The sequence below is a fragment of the Euwallacea fornicatus genome, chromosome 2, assembly GCF_040115645.1.
Source record: "Euwallacea fornicatus isolate EFF26 chromosome 2, ASM4011564v1, whole genome shotgun sequence".
Classification (NCBI taxonomy): domain Eukaryota; kingdom Metazoa; phylum Arthropoda; class Insecta; order Coleoptera; family Curculionidae; genus Euwallacea; species Euwallacea fornicatus.
In genome coordinates, this window is record NC_089542.1 from 3294367 (window position 1) to 3314818 (window position 20452).

General features: G+C 36.2%; 3 protein-coding genes across 12 annotated transcripts in view; 2 read left to right on the top strand and 1 right to left on the bottom strand.

Moving 5' to 3' along the window:
- LOC136346108 (inward rectifier potassium channel irk-1-like) overlaps positions 1-20452 on the bottom strand; it is an 89865-nt gene that overhangs the window by 4562 nt on the left and 64851 nt on the right. The window lies entirely within an intron of this gene.
- blo (bloated) overlaps positions 70-20452 on the top strand; it is an 87015-nt gene continuing 66632 nt past the window's right edge. Inside the window, exon 1 of one of the 2 annotated variants that reach the window (XM_066294728.1) lies at positions 70-268. The gene's annotated coding sequence lies outside the window, so the exon portion shown is untranslated. The remainder of the gene's footprint in view (positions 269-20452) is intronic. The other variant, XM_066294738.1, reaches the window with a different exon arrangement.
- LOC136346987 (uncharacterized) lies at positions 6439-10657 on the top strand. Of its 9 annotated transcripts, none has more exons than XM_066296597.1 (4): positions 6439-6682; positions 6747-7020; positions 7084-9022; positions 9688-10657. In XM_066296597.1, the coding sequence occupies exons 3-4, from the start codon at positions 8995-8997 to the stop codon at positions 10107-10109; spliced, it is 450 nt and encodes a 149-aa protein (XP_066152694.1). In that variant the 5' UTR covers positions 6439-6682; positions 6747-7020; positions 7084-8994; the 3' UTR covers positions 10110-10657. The 9 variants fall into 9 exon arrangements, with proteins under 9 accessions (XP_066152694.1, XP_066152745.1, XP_066152729.1 ...); XM_066296648.1 differs by lacking the exon at positions 6439-6682 and having other exon boundaries at positions 6693-7020; positions 7084-8852; positions 8902-9022; positions 9132-10657; XM_066296632.1 differs by lacking the exon at positions 6439-6682 and having other exon boundaries at positions 6693-7020; positions 7084-8852; positions 8902-9022.

Sequence of the window (20452 nt, forward strand, 5' to 3'; positions counted from 1 at the left end):
AACAATCAACTTCTTAAACTAAGTAGGACGTGGCCGTCGCTGCCGCCTTTGCATTTAGCCGTTTCCACTAGATCAGTCTTCTGCCGAGCGTCACCTGCAAAGTTACGAACTAACGAGAGACCACCGATTTGCCGTTCTTTTTCAGTGGACCGCGGTCTGTCCATCCTGCGATCGTCCTGAGGATAATGCGGGCCTGAGTTGTCGCGATTTCGCTTTTATTGCCCTCATGCTGTAAGTGGCGAATATATTTACATACCATTTTGCGACGGTAAGTTCCTGCAAACTACTTATAGAAATTATCATATATTCGAAATTTAAATGCTGTTGAAAAAGTGGTTCCCGAAGTCGAAGCTGGAATAAACATCTTTATTTGCGCGGTTTCGCGGACAAACCCGTTTCGGGCTTAGGTGTACATGCGACATCTCGACAATAATATCAGATAAAATTTTTATATTATTACTCGTTTAATTTAATTTGCTTCAAACTAATTACGGATACCATAAATTATCAACCAAGAAAATAACAATTCAGCAGGAACATCAGCAGCATCGATGATGCATCTCGTCAGCCTATATGCATCTCAACTTTCTCTCTCTTATAGAAATTATGTGATAATAACTATAATTTAAATGTTTTTCTTTGCAATTTTCTTAGGCAAAACAGCACCATTTCCTCTTCGAATCCTATTTATTTTCATGTTAAGTAATGTATTATTCACACTGGCGCCGTGACGGTGGGCGCTCAGAATCAAGACTCCACAATCCGGCCCATTGTGGAGGTTTAACCCCCACGGCTTTTCTCTGTTAGTTATTGCGCACATATATTCACTATCAGAGTTTCTTAGTTATAAATATTCCACTCCACTTCAAATATTCCATCGGTCATCGGGTCTTATGTTCACCACTTATCCGACCTCAACTGCGCCCGTCGATGGCTGAATTCTCTTTGCGTCTGCTAAGTCATAAAATTTGAAGCTTTTAATTCAATCTTGTTGTTATTAATAAGTGTGACAAATGCGGCTTAAGTATGGTGAAATTGACCGTGCCGCAAAAGCAGGGGCCATTTAGAGCAGTTTAAGCGAGTTTTGGGTTTCAATTAATTTTAATCCTAATTAAGGGCTCTTTTATATTATAATGAGATTTTTATCTTTTTGATTTAATTTGATCTTTTATAACAATAGCAACTTACTGACTGAAATTCTGGTCCCATTTAACAGTCTTTGGTCCTTTGGTCTTATTGCTACTGAAGATAGATACAGGATGTTCCACGAATACGGGCCTCTATCTGTATTTTGAAATTTGGGTATCATACTAACGTGGAGGTGATTTATTGCTTAAAACAATTTTCATCAAAATACCACTTGTGGTTACACCAGAAATGAATGTCAAATCGCTCATTTTAGAAGAAACGCCCTACATATTATATCAAATTCCGATTCGGAACAAGAATATGAACATTTTTTATGTATAATGTTCTACACCTAAATTTTATGATTTTCGAGATATTTAGAATTTTACGACAAAAGTTACAGTTGCAGCCATTAACATATTTACAAACAATTCATAAATGGCTATTTTGCAATGAAATTTTGCGCTGCAATATGAAATGCTTTACTGCCTTTGGGTTGGCGAGTTAAATCATGCTTTTTCATATAGGGTATGCAAAAAGATAGCCCTAAATTATTTAAAAATTGTAAAAAACCTTAATTTTTTAAATAGGTACGCCGAATTTTTCAACGAATACATATTTAGCATTAAAAACAAGTACTTGTTCGTTATGCGAACAAGGAGACCCTACAAAGCAGCCTGAAATGATCCGAGCAACGGTTGCTACATATTCGATATCCAAGAAAAAAGAAGCCATCACGAAAAGTCTACAAAACAATTACCGGATCTCTTAAAACGCCCTACAGAGGAAACGAGTCTATTGTTGATGACGAAATAATTGAAACTATAATTTGCAAATTCTTAGAATATACATGAATGGCTGCAACTGTTTTTTTTGTAAAATTCTAAATATCTCGAAAGCTGTAATATTTAAATATAGAGCGTTACACATAAAAAAATGTTCATAATGTTTCGCGGAATCGAAATTTGATATAATATACAGGGCGTTCCATTAAAAATGAGCGCGTTTACATTAATTTCTGGTATAACCGGAAGTAGTATTTTCCTAAAGATATTTTTAATCTATGGATTACCTCCACTTGAATATGATATCCAAATTTCAACTTTTTCCTAGTCATAGTTTTCACGATTCAGAAAGAGGATCATGTTAATGGAACACCCTGTATTCGTGTAAATGTAACCACTCTAGTTTCGAACAAGAGCCTTCGCACTAATAGTAATTTTGGTACCTTAAATTTAATCAAAGTACTGATTAAATAATGGATTAATGATATATCCGCTGTTAATTTGGACAAACATTTCAAGGTTAGAGCTCTTTGTTGATCAGATTTGGTTCTGGTAAAGTGAGGTACTTAACATTGTCACCGAACCTGTGTAAGAAGCACATTAGACTACAACCATGTGTTTTTAATCATTTCAATGACCGCGTTGCTTATCTCAATCGAGAATCTGGCCCCAAACCACTCCAGTCCAGCCACAGAAGTACATAAGATGACATTAGTTGGTTTTTGGATTCCATAAAAATTGTCTTCTAGATAAATTTGCCAATACATTCATCTGTTGACCCTTCTAAACTCTCAATCTTTTTTTTTTAAATAGTGAAATAGATAATCTGGAACCAGACCGGCTAGGGTGTCACTAAGGCTATCTTGTTTGTCCACATAATATCGGGTTCGTATCTCTCGGAATACCGACTGATTCAACTCCTCTCTGTTCGTTCTGGATCTCCCCCGGAACCCCCGTTAGGCATTACTTCGGGAGAGAGGCAGTGTAAATTGTCCTTCTAAAGATAAACTTCTGTCCTCCATCCATATACTCTTTCCAATTCCCGCACAACTTTTAACCCTCATCATCCTGTGACCTCCAAAAGCTCCCCGCCCTCATTAATCCGTATCTCTTTCCGTATCCACTTCATTTCTACATGTCTACTTTCCCGGTCTTTCCTATGGTTCTTTCATCATTTTCTTTCTGTTTTCGTACTTCCACAATCCAGTTCTATCGTTTACCAATTCTGTTATATTTTTCAATTATTGTCTCCATAACTTTAGTAGGTATTAAGGGTTTCTTTCTGATGTTCTCCGATCTTAGTCTATTTTTAGCTGATTTTTTACATTTGAAGGATACGTGTTGTGCAGTGTCTGCTCACCCACTGTATCAACATATGTTCGAATCTCTGACCTTGAATCTATTTAGGCAATAAGTGAAACAGCCGTGCTCAGATAAGAATTGTGTCATATAGTAACTTACTTTTCCGTCTCCTCTACCCACCCATATGTTCAGCAGTGGTATGAGTTTCCCTGTTCACTTGCTTCTCGATCTTTCCCTCCTCTTATCCTGCCACCTTTCTGTGGTATTTTTCTCCATTTTTCTAATATCTTATTTTCCGCTATTGTGTCGTTTATTTCTCCTTTCTTCTACCAATCGGTCAGTTGAGATTGATGACGCTACATACCCGTAAATTTGCCACTCTATGGGCTTTTTCTAATTTGTCCGTATATTTCTGGAAATTTAAGTTGTCCCCCCTATGGAACGTCGATATGTGATGATTGGTATAGTTGCGTTCTGCAGTAGTTATTTTTACTATGTTTAGGACCGTCAATTGGCGAAATTAGCCTATTTAATGCCCCGATTACTCTTTTTGACTTTGTTTGCGACATATTCGATTTGTCCTTTCCATTGTAGATGTTTTTCCAGTATTAGTCGTAAGTAATTAATATTTTTCTACGATCTTGTTTCCGTTTGCCTTAAAGTAAATGAAATTTCGTTTATAGTTTCCTTCCTCCATAGAGAGACTCTATCCTGGTACTACAAAATTCTTCCGTAGTCATTTGCGCGATTCTCACAGCAGGAATGAGTCAATCGCATGACTCAACAGTTACACAAATCAAACTGCGTCATGTCACCATGATCGGTATGCTGTAAAACTTTGCACCATACACGTGCGATAAGGAAATACTTTCGGTTCGCGAACGCGTGCGGCAAAGCCACTTTGCCAATATTCGTAGAAAACAGTTTATCAACGACTTTACCGCATTCGATTGCTAAGGCGAATCGGAAGTACCTTGACTTTCGCTGGCCTTGACTGCTCGTTGCTTCATATGCCATTTAGCCGAACATCCCCTGCTAAACTGAATGTGAGGGAACCTCCAGTAAAGGGTGATCAGGGAAAGCGTCTCTGTCGATGGAGCAGGTGTTTCAGATAACTTTCCTTACTTCAACTATTTGCTAAGCTTTAATTACCAAAAACGTTCTATCTGCCAGATAGTTGCTAAGACAGCTGTCGCTCCCTAACTGGGCATCGAAGAACCGGTCCTTCGTGCTGGTTCTTCAATGAGCTGCCGAGCTGCACGTGAAGTAACTTGCAGCCAAGGTTAATTATCATTCAAAGTGGCCCTATCAATTACAGAGGTGCTTAACTCCAGTTGGAAGGTAGTTAATCTGACACTTAGTTCTCAACTGACAACTTTCTCTCCTAACTGGACATTGGAGAACCGGCCATTAGTTCAAAGTTAATATATTAAATGTCTCAAAGGATCTTTTTTTTCTTCTGTATTACGTTTCACGTGTTTCTTTGTTAAATTGTCTTTTATATCACAGATATATTTCTTTTTCAATTAGAATGTTTGGTTTTCTAATTTCCGGGGCCCTGTCCGCAGTTCGTTTAATTAAAAATTTAGCATTTTATTATCAATGGCACTTGTGGATTTGGGCCTTTTGATTGAACGCTCTAAACGACTCACACGAATTAAAATATTACACCGAAGAATATTATCATGAGGCGGTTGAGCAACATCAATACCTACTTTTTTAGCATTCCAAGTGGAACAAGCCTTATCTATTACTGCAATAGTCTAAGGACATTCGTAATTATGCAACATTTCGGCAGATGTTCTTTGTCAAATATGAAGATCAGACATGCCAAGCATCGAACGACCTGCTTTTTCCTAAATTGGATATATCCCAGCTATTCAATCGGGTATGTTTGAAGTCCGTACTAATATAGAGAGAAGTTAGTTAATGGCCTCGCTATCAAGATTGAAAGGAAAATTAACATCGCATTGTATCTAATAATTAAAGGTGATGTGTTTATTGCTATCAAGAACCGGCACAATTAGCACCAAGGTGTACTTAAATTTTGTGTCGTTTTAAAACACATTTGGTCCATGTGTGTTTACTTAGAGATCTCTATACAGGGTGTCTCACGAATATGTGCCTTTATCCGTGTCTTTAAAACGTAAATAAAATTAGGTATCGCACTAAAGAAGAGGTGATCTATTGATTAAAAATATTTTTAAGAAAATACCGTTTCCAGTTATACCGGAAATAAATGTCAACTCGCTTATTTTAAATGGAACATTCTGTATGTTATATCTAATTGCGATTTTGCGGAACATTATGATAATTTTTTGTTTATCTATTGACTTCCGAAGTTGGCTTCTAAATTTCTATAAAACCACATGTACCAATGCATTATCTAAATGCGACCAAATTTAGAACATGTTTTATTCTTATCGATATCTTTAATTGGTAGGAATGTGAAGTCGATAGATGCTCATTGAGGATTGGATTAGGGGCTAAGGTAAGGTCTAAAAGAGTTTGGAATTTTTCATTTGCGAAGCAGCTGACAAACGAACAATACAACTTAAGAGCATATTTAATTCTAAAATTTTTACTCATTTTGAAAATTTGCCGAAAACCTTATCATTTTTGATAACATCGCAATATAATCGCATAGAGAGATAGAACTAAATCAAATTTGAAGGAACTTAAAAGGTTTACTTGGCAAATATAATGCAATGCAACGATGTAACGCAACATTTAGGATAACTGTCATTTTGATGCCTTTGGCAAATCACACATAGCTTACCAGCCAAAACCTGCATCGTGTTTTTCTGGTAATCTCCTTAAATTCCTTTAAATTTGGTTTGATTTTATGCACAAAACGACGATTTTATCAAAAATCATAGGGTTCTCGATAAATTTCGATGGGTAATGAAAGTTTTAGTATTTAATTTGCTATTAAACGGCACTGCTCGTTTGTTAGTTACTGTACAAATTGAAAAATCCCAACTCTTTTAGACTTCACCTTACCCCTAATTCAACCCGTATTGAGCATTTATCGATTTTACATTTCCACCAATAAAACATTTTGATAAAAATGAAACATGTTGCAAATTTGGTTGCGTTGTAATGGTGCTTCATCGAAATATTCAGTTTTTTAGAAATTTACGAGCCAAGTTCATATGTCTGTATTTCCTCAACTATCATCCGTGGAAAAAGAATCAACAAATTTTCATATTTTGAAGTCCCCTACACGCACTTGCTCCGTGTCGGTTATCTTGCGACTCGCCCTGTATAACAACTGTTATTGAAAGGTCAAACAGACGAACAAATATTTTTTTATAGTTTTGTGCGAACAATGACTGATTGTTCGCTGCTGACCTGTCGCTTACGAATATCAATTTTCATGTAAATGACAAATTAAGAGGTAGTAAAATTAATGGAATATTACGTAATCGTTGAGACGACCATCACTTCGACCATAGTACGAATCCGTATGTTATAATTGCTTTTGGAGAACCTTTAAGAAACCCAGTATTTAAGTCATTTAATTTTTAGAGTCATTTAATTTCCCACTCAAATTATTACACAATACAAATTTATTTTTTGATAAGTCGGAAACTGATTACGAGGAAGATTAATAGTGATGAGGACTAATAGTGAGCTCATTAGTGAGAGAAAGTGTCGATATACCCAGGAAAAAAGAGGAAAATGCAACGTTGAAATTAATCACGCAGGTAAAGCTGCACTTCGCAGTACGGGTAACAGGTAATTTAGATCTAAACGAGGACCACGTACTGAAGTCAAAGCTATTAAAAAAGGGATAAAGCCGGTGAGCATAAAGTTATTAGGGGAATAACTTATAGTGAGCCTTATACGCGCTCCCGTCATCTAGTTCCAGTAATAGAATGAAAATGGAAAAAGTTTTAAATTAACCTAGAAAGGGGAATTTGAAGGGGAAATTAGGACTAATGAAGATATTTTTTTTGCGATGTTCTCACTTCCAACAAGGAGATTAAGCATTTCACAGGAGGTCCTGGATATGGAAATATTCAAAGATCATACCGACATCAATCTAAAACTTGCCACCCCATGTATAGCGGTCGTGTCCACCGAAGTACTCAAGTGAGTCACTTCTGTTGATATTTCTTTTTCTTGCCTGTCCTAATCATATACGTACCGCTTTTTACATTTTCAGAACATCTTTCAATGCCCGAGATATCGTATTATGGGAGGACATAAAAAAAGTTGATTGTGGGTTTATAAGTAGGTTTAATAATTAAGGATATGAATTCAATTATTAGAAACATTTAACCATCAGAGCTTATAATGAGAATTGTTTTTTCACTAGACTAGTCTATTGCGTGAATTGCATTTATACCTTTTATAGATAGACAAAATGAGGACGGTAATTTTTTTCTTCTATGATAATCTTTAGTTTTTTTTTTTGTATTTGGAGATTGTAAATCTGTAGAGAATTTAAAAAAATTCTCAACTCAGGGGAGGTTTTGTTGAGTGGAAAAGCAGAATCACTTCTAACTCGACCGAGTTTGGCGCAATCACCTATGGAGGCTCAGAGCGTGAATTCGAGGCTGAAAACAGATTCGATGGACCGAAAAAATACGCTCACGGACAGCAAAGTGCTCTGCTAGGTGTGTTTCACCAACTTCGACAACTTGGTGACCCTGCAGGGGATTCGGAAACTCGAACATTCTGAAGACGGAGTTTAAATAATGTACTAGTGCAGTAAGGAAAGTAATATTCCTAATCACGTAGAGCTCTAAAAACGAACCTGCAAGAGTGATTAAACTCAAGTCTGCTGCTGGAGCCTGACTTGAAGGACCAAAGAACGGTTGCCTTAATTGGTAAATAACGACGGATAGAAGGAAAATTAATGGGAGGAGAACTTTATTTTGTGTATCTCCCATCCATTTGTGCTATCTGAAAAAATTTCCTAACTGATTGCACTAATGGCTATTGCAGAATAAAATCGACTGGAAACGCTTAACTCCTCTCTCAAATCTCGACATAACAAAAATTGCAGGTGCATGCACATACAAGTTAAAATATTACTTAGACACATAAACATGACCTTACCAAGCAAAACGGCCCGACGTGAATGAATTTGTGAAAGTCGAAGAAGGCCTTTATTCGGTCGGATTCCAAATATGGCAGGTAAGTCTACGAACCGCTGTTTCGTAACAATCATCGTAATTATGCCCGATCATCGTTGCTGCCCATGTAACAAAAGTGTCTTATTAAAATCAATTTAATTACCTATAATGATGAACCAGATTCTCCAAGATGCAGGTTAGTGCAGACTTCGATCTTCGAGACCAAAGCATAATTACCTTTCGCAGACCGAAAGTGAAAATGATACGAGAGAAGGTCAGGCAGGTTTTCAATTTAACTCGGTTGGATTTAGGCTGCAGATGAGATTGATTTATGGATCTTCAGCTCGTTTGCAGCATGTTCGTTAGATACGAAAAAAATGCGCCGTTTTTCTTGTTTGGTAATGAAAATGTATTTCTTCCAACAGGGAAAGGTTACGAGCAATGTTTTACGACTGACAATATGGAATTATCCGCCTTTCTAAATCGTAAATGAGTCGGTGCCCAAGGCAACGACTGAACGCAGAGGTGTTTAGCTAAATACCGATATAATGTAACGATATAATAATACGAATGATATTTTAATTGTTTTAAAATACTAGGAATATATGCGACTACTGAATTCATCAAGGCATTCCCATGGTATTTTCTGCGAAACTATGTTCTTTCGATGCGCAGAATTCTTCTAGTTTCGAATGAAAATGAACGGCCTCGATATTTCTGGTAACGTTTACACGTCCCTGTTTCAGCTCACTAAATCACCATATAAACATGTTCTCTATCTGTGGGATACCTTGTTCATTTTTTCTCACGAATAACCCCTCGCGCATAGGTGGAGGTTGTCGGAGCGGAGAAAATGTCCACCACTCTCATGTTAAAACTAACTGAGAATACCATCCACCTTTCGCTGAGGGCTCGGACGAGAGCACTTTCCAACGTTTCGGCGACGGATCCGTCTGCGCCTTCAGAACCCAGAAAAAAATCATTATACGGGGTGCCTCAGAATAAGGGGGTCGATGCTTAGCTTGCTCAAAAATATATTGATTTGCGGTGATGCACTTACAGATGAGAACAACGAGATAAACACATTAATCAACTCTACTAATGTAATGTAATCACTAACACTTCACGAAAAATTGCAGAAATTAATTCAGTCAGGTAGGTGCACTATATATAACCCCCAGTGACAGGAGGTGTCCCTTCAAAAAGTAGAAATTGTCAAAAATTCAATTGTTTCTGTCTAACTCCTTTTTGACAGGGAGTATTATAAACGTTTCTTGACGTCATCCAGTGCACTTTATTGATTTTTGTGATATTAATTTTTGGTAACTAAGATGTAGCTTTGTGAAACATTATCCGATTCGAATCTTCCAATAGAAAAATTTCAGGACAATGGTTCGCAACAAGCATTGTTCTCCTGATGAACCTAAGGGATGAAGGACTATTGCTCCGGTGCACTGCAAGAGTCGTTGGATGTTCTAGTGGAATAGTCCAGAATGCTTTCAAAGACCGTCCAAATCGTCAAGACGGAGGTAAAGCTCGACGGACTACGCCTAGTATGGGTCGAAAAATGGGGCAAATGGCAAAGGAAGAAACTTTCAACACGACTCAAGGAATGTTGATACGCCACTGTCAGTGTTTGGACAATTCGCCGAAGGTTCCTAGAAGCAAACTTGAAAGCAAAAAGTCCCCGATAGGTGCCCCTTTTGAAAACAATTCATCGGGTTACCCTCAAAACTTTCGCGGGAGAACGCTTAGAATGGATGGGAGAGGAGAATCAGAAAAAATGGCGAAACATTCTATGCAGTGACTAATCTCAGATTACGTTGGTTAGTTCACGCCGTTCGAGACTGGTGCAAAGGCCAAATTTCCAAAATTGGAATTTGGCCCTAGATACACAATGAAGGCCGTGAAGCATGGAGGTCATATAAAAATCTGGAGATGCGTTTCTAGGACTGATGTGAGCCTCTTCGTGAAAATTAATGTAATTCTTATTGAAGAACCGTATTCGGACATCTCAGCAAACCATATGTTGCCATATGTCAAGGAAGACGTGTATTTGAGATGAATTTTTCAGCAAGATAACGAGTTGAAGCATACGTCAAATGCTGTGCAGAATCGGTTCACTGCGAATTCTATTTAAGTTATGAGTTGGCCTCCACAATTGCCAGACTTGATTCCTATAGAGGACCTTTGGCAGTATTTGAAAAATTACATAAAAGAAAGGAGTCCAGCTTCTATGAAAGATTTATAGATTATGACTCAAGAGGAATGAAAGAAAATACCTGTTGAGTATTGTAAGCGATTTATCGCTTCCATGGCCAGTAGGTGTCAGCTAGTTTTGGAAGCAAAAGAGCATATGACTAAGTACTAATTATAACATTTTATACTAATATGTAAATAATTTGTTTTTTCAATGTTTTAATAAGTTTTTGATTGTTTAAAAAAAAAGTTAAAAAATTGTATGCTTTTTACTGTAATTTCTAAAATTTCGTATATATTACTAATAATTTACTGCAGTTTCATCCTAAATACCGCCCAAAACGAGTTTTCACCACAGAAGTGTCGTTTCTTGAAAAAAACTTGGACAATACAGAGCGTTAAGCAGCAAACGTGCAAAGGTATTTAGTCCATTGCTCGCATTTGTATATACGAAATTGTCTCCTTTACTACACATAGCCTTTCAAAGTCTCATTTTTTTCAAGTTTTGCAGATAGATAGAAAACGGCTACATAGGTTGCAACGAAATTGGTTTAATGCTGACCTTGACTCTGACCAGTAGTACCCTCGAATGGTTACTCCGGCCTTTAAATTTTTGAAATTTGGAGGCGTTTCGAGTCGAAATAACTCCAGTCAAAATATTGAAAAATTTCGGAATAATGACTGGTCTTTAGCACTATTACCTCGATGTAAAGGTTTTTCAATTGGACAATCCGTGCAGGCGCAGAAAAATAAAACCGATTTTCCACATTAATCTCCTATGTCCAGGGTCCGCCTGGACACCTGGTATAATAAACGTACATAACAAAACGGAAATGTATAGAATGTCAATTTGTAAAATATGTGGAACACTCTGAAAATTTATCTTAATCGCTCAAGAATTGCAGTTTTTTAAACTTATAGAAGGAATGACGGTCACTATGTAAAATATGTGAATCACTCTGAAAATTCGTCGTCTAAATCGCTGAGGAATGACAGTTTTTTTTAATTGTAAAAGGAATGACGTTTCATAAAACTGTCATTACTCAGCGATTGGAACGAGGAATTTACCGCGTGTTCCACATATTTTGCATACTGATATTTCGTACATATCAGTTCTGGTAATACTCGTTTTTATAAAAAAATTTTACTGAGTACTGAAGACGATGACAAATTTGTTACTGAAACGTTATCAAATGCTTTCGGAAAAGTCCTTAGCAAAGGGTGAATTCTCTTCTCAGTCAGCTTTAACCTGAGAATAATCGCAATTTTTCTGCTTCAATTACTCCTACTGAGGCATGAGGCATTACTCTCAAACAAGGTAAAACTGACCATAAGTGACTCCGTGATTAAATTAACCTGTTGGCTCCAAAATGTTGTTTTCTAGTTTTTTAAATTGGTCGATATACAGCGTGACCAAAATAATCATGTGTAGCCTATAGATACCACAAAAATTGAAAAAAATAGCACCCTAGCCACTAGGTACCCTTTCTGGATGAATACGCAGGTGGTACCAATATTTGAAAAAGCATTGACTATAAGGTAAAGTTTCGAGATCCACATCTTTTTATTATCTTTTTTGTTGGTTAAATACATGAAATTTTTTACCATAGTGAGGAAAATCAATCGAATCATTTTATACCCAACATCTTTGGTGTATGCATATTTCGAGAGTTCTAGCCGATTAGTGACTTAAGGAGGACCTTGTGGAAATTTCAGCAACTTATCAACTTTTAATGACTAGAGCGACTTTTACCCATAATCGAATTTACCTTCGCCCTCTCAACAACCCTCAGCTTTCTTTCGTGGAGAATCGGGTTCAAATGGTAATACATTATTCTCTAAATTTAACGCACATCATTTTTCCGAATCCATAAATCCTGCCCTGCACATTGTTACGTGCAGGGCAGTTACGTTCTAAAGCCGCCAGCAAAATCTTCATAAATAGTCGCTTAAAGAGAAATTTCAAATTAAGCCAACTAAACGTAAAACATTCTTGAGATTTCCTGACATTTAGATTCTATCGGCCCTTCCTCATGAACGAAACCTTTCTTACAGCCATCTCACCTTATCTCTAGTAATGAGGACGTGAAATAAGCTTCAGTCGGTTTCTCGTAACAAACTACTCGTAAGTGCATCAAGTGCATCATGAAAGGCCTTAATGCTCTTCTTCAAGAATGTTATCTACCTCTGACCTGAATTTATGACGGAAGATTATCACAGTTTCGTTTTCGCATTAGCAATTTGCGATGATTATTGGCAGCATATTTCGCAAAACATACACACAGTATATTCTTAAAGCTCACATTATAATATGAGAATGATTTGCCACAGTTGAAATTTTCTTTCAAGATTGAAAGTAAAACGTAACATGCGAAACATACTTGGTTACGTGACATTGAAATGCCGTATAAGGAAATGCATGAGTACGGCCTTATAAAAAATGAGAACACATGATCATTTCTTCGAACATAGTAGAAGTCGTTTATTAAGTCTTGAATATCCCGATTATTTATTGAGATTTTACGTTTTGCCGTGGATGGGAGCGCTGGAAGATTACAAGTGCAGAATTGTAGATTACTTATTTACCGAACTAGTGCGGAAAGTAATACTTTACCGTACTTTCACCACATGCTTAATCGAGTGTATGACGCAAAGCGGAATTGATGCCTAATAAAAGTCAGTTCTACCGCTTAATTTTGACATACTGTGCGGTTTTAAATCGTAGGCCCTGGTAGCTTTTTAACAAATTATTATGTAAAAAAAAATTCAAAAGCAACATTAAATAGTATGAAAAAATACTATCTTTTGACGTTTGTTTATTTCAAAAAAATTATATATTGAATATTGCTTTTGAATTTAAAAAAATTAATAGCTTGCTAAAAAGCTAGGGGGGGAGGGGGTTGCAATTTATTGTCGCGACCGTCTGTTTCTCCTTATTATTAGATCATAATGTGCTCCTTTACCATACAGACAGATATACCTGGTCCACTTTGATACACTAAATTTAGTCGGAAATTTTTCTGCATCATTCAGAATAAATTAATAAAAACGTCTGTGCTCAACACGAAAAAGGCACGATGTGAGCAGTTTATTGCACTGGGATGCCAAGAAAGCTCGATACCAGTAAACCCCTACGCTTTTTATATCATAAATGGAGGTTCATTTCTATAGGTTAGTGTGACAAATTCCGGATTTAAATGAAATAATACGCTTCAGTAGGTTTTATAATCCGACTGAATCACTTGATGATAATAATTTGATGAATGCTCAGATATCTCTATATATGCGATCAGAAACTGTTGGGAAATTTTGTATGTGCAAATCTATAGTTGAATTGTTACAATATTTGTTCCAAATTCGTGCGAGACTTTCCCCCCTCAGACCCCTAGTCAAATAAGATAACAAGTAACCGCCGCAACTCTCTTGGTTGAAGATCAACACAGAAATTCCAGAGAAAAGAGAAAATAGCATCCAAGTACCTTGAGAAGCCTAAATACCATAGCGGAGGAGAATTATCTGATCGTGCCTGTTGACAGAAAACCTCATCCTCGCCTTCTTTTGCTGTTCAACAAACTTGTCTATCGTGGGCAATAGTGCAGTGGGTCATCCTGGCGGTTACCTCCACAGTTACGAATAACCACCCTTGCCAATATGTAGGGAACGATACTATCAAAAATGAACTGTTAAATACCTCAATAAAGCCAACTTCTTTTTCTCATATTACTACAGACTGAACTCAACCCTCAGAGAGATGCAGGGGAGGAATTTTTAAACTACTGGGGCGGAAAAAGAAAATTCGTTCACGTGATTTTTCTGATTCCATGCTGAAAGCATAAGGATCCTCTTGGGATTTGGATTTTTGTTTCGGCAACCAAATGACATACAGATTAATAGATTAATTTGGATTAAACCGAATTAAGATTAATAGTATTTATTATACAGGGGTTTCGGAATGATGATTAAATATTTTAACAAGGTATCTTAATAACAATTTTCAATTTAGGTCGTTACTGTCGAGATGTTCGAGTCTCAAAATGGCGGAAAATATTATAATTTTTTTTTCTTTTTTCTCTAAAACGGTTATACCGAGCAATTTGAATTTTGATGTATATTATCAGCTAGTCGAATGCTATTTTGTGATGTTTATTCGCTGACTCACATTATATGTTATTATTATTGTATTATATATTATGCAAACACGCATATATTTGTTATTTTTTTAAGGAAATCCAAGGCCGTTTTTCTTAGTTGTACGATCTTACCTATTGATATGGTCAATAGTAAATATCTGGAGATCTGTTTGATTTAGACGGCGGACATGGTACATGAAATATACTTAGAATTTCGTGAAGATTCCGAAGATGAAATAAGAAAATAGGTGTTTCCATTTGAAAAAAATGAAGATGGTGGTCATACTTTATTTACGGGCCAACCTGCATACATAAATTTACCATAAAAAGTAAAAATGGACGGGTACGAGTGTTTTTCGGAAAAACACTTCTTTGAATATCAAATGATCTTAGACTACTTTTGGGACTCCCTGCGTATACTGCTATTATAACTCAAATTCTCGAAATTTTGTAGAATGCCCTTAGGTCACTAAAATATATTATTGGACTTAAAATTGTGATTCTCGAGAGATTATATGTTAATCTGCAAACATTAACTGCTTTTAGAACCAAAACTTACTTTTGTCTTATGCGACAAAACGACGTTTCTCTTAGTACATTACAATATAGGCGATCATTCTTATCTGAGTTTCTGATGTTAGTTGCAAATTGTAGTTTCGTGATTTTATTATTAACTTTATATTCAATGCAGCTACTTCTGCATGGGCACTAAAATTCAACGGAACTGAACTGGGAGTTTTGCACGGTTCTTCTAGTTGAATGCTCAGTGGTTCTTTATCTGAATTTACTGTTTGCTCGTTTGCATTGAATGTTTACGATTTCGTCAATATGTACGGGCACTTCAATAAGATGAGGAAGCATTGATTTGCGACATCAGGACCTCGAACTCTTTACTCTCCAAGCATTTCAATTTACGTTTTATGTAGTTCAAGGCTAAAAAAGCTCATTCCACGAGAACGCAATTTCACGGAATTTCCATTAGATCTAAAGCACATCTTCGGGTATTCGACAGTTTCCTGAACAGGAAATTGACTCATGCCCGAGAATGAATTTCCTGAAAGCCACCTATGCAGCATTCCTAGGCAGCGTGTAATCCCAAAAGTTATTAACGCATTCTTTATTTAAGGTAGTACTGTTACACACATAATTCGCCAATTAAATTTCGGTTTGCACAAGGAGGCGTTGAATAAGTGCTTCTTGGTTCAATCTTGTCTTTGGTTCGGTCTAACTGTTTTCTCGCGATATGCCGAAGTTGGATTGCGCGCCTACCGGTTGTGTCTAAAAGTGGTACCTGATGTCAGGCCAGGGCACGTAGGCAGAACTCCTCTACGACCAGAAAGGTGTTATAAAAATCGTCGTGTATGCAAATTTAAGCGACCAGCTATTTGTTGAGTAAAATCATCATCGTCCTCAGGTGTAATGTTACTTCTCGAAAAATCGTGCCTAATCCATGGAGAGTTGATTCCAGAAGATGGTGACTCTGTATCGTTTTTCAAGACATAAATATCGAGCGATAGGATCTAAATAAGTGCGATCACAAAAGCTAGGAAGCCATTTGCGATCTACGGTCAAATCCGATGAGTAAATAGCTCGTCACCCGTGAATTTGCTCATTCATCGTTCCCTCTTTACCGACTCGACTGTGGGAATATAGTTTTTGCAATCACAAATTGCATCTGACGTCTGCAAATCAGTCTAGTCACCGTCCAACGATCGCATTTCCAATAAAATTCCACCGATCGATCGAAAGTTAATAGATATCGTCGCCATGCGCGGTTCTTTTTCCACGCAATCTTCAGTTTATGGAGGCACCGGACCGATAATCCCATAGTCCCATAGATGACTGTTAATGGCCTTTTTTGGCTTTACTCTTGAAATTTTCCCATTACAGGATCGTAATTAATTGAAAATATTGGGCTCGCTCTTCGCTGATTAACCTTCGATACGGTGTGTTTGATCACGCTATTGTGCCTTCCGTCTTTCGCAAATTAACCCAACGAAAAAATTTTGAAATAGAACGTTACGTTATGGGAATGGTAAGCAGCGTGTTACGGGCGAGACGAAAGACTGCGACCGAAATTCCTGCGAGGTCAGTAAATCCATCGAGAAAAGTAAGATGCCTTGTTTTCGAGCAGGGTACAAAGTATGTTCGGGAAAAAACGAGCGTTTCAAATTTTTGGAAAGAATTCGATCCATTCGACCATGTCAGTTTAGTCCCCTCGAAAATAGCCCCATTGGATGAGATACACTTATGTCAGCGCTCTTTCCGATCACCGAAACAGATCTGAAACTCAAATTTTTGGAATACCGTTTAGCTCTTTCAGCTACGCGTATTTAATCTCGTCTATGCTCGAAAAACGACGAACTTTTAAGGTTCTTTTTATTTCCGCCAACAAAAAAAGTCACAGGGAGCCATATCTGGCGAATATGGAGGTTGCGGTATTATTACAGTATTGTTTTTAGTTCAAAAATTCACGAACAAGCAGTGAAGTGTGAGCGGGCGCATTATCATGGTGCAAGAGCCATGAATTGTTTCGCCACAAATCCGGGCGTTTTTTTCGAATTGCTTCACGCAAACGACGTTGAACTTGTGGGTAAAATTCTTTGTTGATCGTTTCGACAAAATTCAATGCAAATTCTTTGATAAATTTTTCAAAGATCGGCGCTCGTGTCGAATACAGTGTAAGTTTTTGACACGAGATTGAACTTCCGTCAAGCCTTTCAATGTACACTGCGTTCCCTTCATTTTCATACACATTTAGCCGACTGTAAAAATCGTTACCTCTTTAGATAGAGGTGTCATGTGCAAACGATTAATGTTGCTAAATTGGTAAATGTTGCTTTTTAACGTTTTTGTCATAATTTTTGTTTTTTTCCATCGCGTTCGATTTTCAGGCCATTGTATAACATCACGTTTTCAAATGGGACATCTTCATATTTTGATATTTTTCAATGGATTTCGTGGTTCCGATTTTTTCCATATTAAGAATGCGATACGCCAGGTGGAAAATAATAGAGAGGTTTTGGTAAAAGTTGAAGAATATATAGTTAAACGTTATACAACGTGTACTAAAAAACAAGGTGAAAGTATAGAGCAACATTTCTAACTTAATTTGTAATTTTTCTCGTTAATAAACTGGTAATTGTTTAGTTTCGAATTTATATGTTTGTAAATGTGTCTTCAATAATTATTATGTAAAGTATTAAATTAAGCATATTAAATGGCTTCACTGTTTCAACCAGTTTGTTTCTTATTGAAAATTTTTGTCAATTGAGTCAGAGAACTAACCCCGACATAATTATGTCACATATTTGAAATCAGAACAATATCTATTGAAAAATATCAAAATATAAGAGTGTTAAATTTGAAAAAAAAACAAGATATTCGACACCTTGAAAAATTAAAAACGTTGAACTTCGTTTTTAAATGACATTTCTATCTCAAGAAATACTGATTTTACAGTCGATTAAAAAGTGTACCAAAATAAAATGAACACAGTGTATACAATATTTAGGGCCACGTTTACCAACACAACTAACGAAAAATCGCATCAATTGAATTAATACAGCCCACGAAATTCTCGTTATTTTTTTAACCCACCTCGTATAATGCTTTTCTATGTCTTATCTAGTTCGACTGAAGTCAGGAGAATATGAACTCTATGAGCCATTTAGTGAGAAACTTATTTAAGTCTTAATAATTTTTCCTATTGTTATACCAGTAAATTGTATATAAAGTAATATAATCTGTAACGCAAAATCAGCAATTACAGGTAGGTGTGTGAAATGACCGTGAGTCACAATATAATACAGAGAATTGAGCTGGGACACCTTGATGAAAGGTAATCATCTTCCAGTTACAGTAAAACCGTCAAATTTTTTTAAAGTGGTACCCGACCTCTGGGAATGGAAGGTACTGAGATCTTCCCTAACATGAGCAATTTAAGATAGGACTAGCTGGTACACACAGAGATACAGGTTGGATGAACTGGCTGATGTGTATGTAAAGTCCGGGACAATGTTTTAATTTCTTGTTTACATTTACAATATTTATTGATAATTATTTACATACAGTGGCCGGCAGAAAGTAAGCCCCATATGGGATTTTTTTTAAATTTTAATTTGTCAGAAAATTTTATTCTTGGTAAAAGTTTGTGCCTTGCTGCAAACTCAAAACGCAGTTTATAAAATTTGCATATCTGATATCCTATGTGGAGATTTGAAAATAATGAAAATGGCTCATGAGTAACATACTTTTATTTTTAATTTTAAAGGAAATTGCATTATGAAAAGTTATTTAGAATTAAAAAATGAGCCCAACAACGAAGCTTCAAATTTCTATTTCATAAAACATTTTTATGGAGTTTTTTATAAAGTACTCGTGTAGAAAATAAAACATATATAGTAAAAATAATATTATTTGTATTCTTTAATCCTCTTTGAATCAAAACTGACATATTAAAAAGTTAAAAAGCGCTGGTAGTAGACCCTTAGAGATATCTGGTATATACAGGGTGGTCCCTAAGAGCATTCAGATATAAAAGAAATTGATTCTCTGGATTATTTTATGTCACATAATTGTATATCGTAAAATAAGACGTTTCCGAGATACAAGATGTTAAATACTAAAAAAAAAATTAAATATTTTCCATCGTATTTTCAAAATAGCACAAGATATTTCACTAAAACTCGAACTTGGAAAATATTAATAGCGTGCCCTCCGTTTTCCTATAAGAATTGTAATAGTAACCCTTACGCACGTCAATGGTCACAGCATTTTTCTTTAAATGAAGAGAAGTGTACTGTTTGGAATGTTGTGTAGGTAAGCCGTGTTGCAATAAAACATCTTACGCCATTTTGAACAAAAATATATTTTTTGGTATTTAACGTCCTGTGTCTCGAAAACGACTTATTTTAGGATATAGGCTTATACAACATTTTCGTCTTAAAACAATCCAGGAAATCAGCCCCTTAAATATGAGAACATCCTTAGCTCCCCCGTATATTGTCAACGTTTCGACCTCATTGCGGTCATCAAGAGGATGCTATAATTGGCGGTTACAATTTAAAGGATTGAAACGACTACTAGAAAAAAAGAAAAAATGTAAGCAAAACACGATAAACGTACAATAAATTTGTATTATTGACTGTTTCCTTCCGGTTTCCTTCATTTCCTCAATATTTATCTGGAAAATTGTGAAAATTATTAACTTGAATTTATATAAACGCAACATATTACAATGAATTGAATGAAGTATGTTAAAAAAAAACTTTATAGAAGTCCAAAGGATTAGAGCGTCAGATCTTTCCTGGGGACAGGCCGCATTTTACACTCGTGAATGTCTTCGTAGAGTGCCATTGACGTTTTTTTTATACAAAAAAATAATTTTTTTGTTGAACAATTTAGAAAATTTGCGTGATTTTATCTTTATTGTTATCTGTAGCACGGTTTTCGAGATAATCCAGATTCGAGAACGAACAATGATCTCTTCTTAGGACATTTTGAAATTTTATATCACCCTATTAACCCAATTGACCCAGGTCATGTGGTATTGGCGTAAAGTTGTCAAACGTCATTATTACATCATTCGATGGTGTCACGTAGATCAACAGGCCACAATTTGACGTTACTTTACCTCAGCTTGACCTTTACCTAAGGTCGGGAGGTCAACAAACTGCAAATGAGTCTCTATTTTTTTTTTATCGCTGTCACGTCCTCCGTTGCTGCGTTTATATTTTGCGTTTGGGAAAATTACCATCATTAATTACATCAATCAGATTCATTAAAATTCCTCCGTGAAACCTCCTAAAAGTCCACAGGA

What these genes read in the sequence shown, in the direction of transcription:
- LOC136346987 (XM_066296597.1), top strand. Translation starts at nt 8,995, where the DNA reads ATGAAAATGAACGGCCTCGATATTTCTG. An exon ending in GAACGGCCTCGATATTTCTG is followed by an intron (nt 9,023 to 9,687) that starts GTAACGTTTACA and finishes GAAAAATTTCAG; the next exon opens with GACAATGGTTCGCAACAAGC.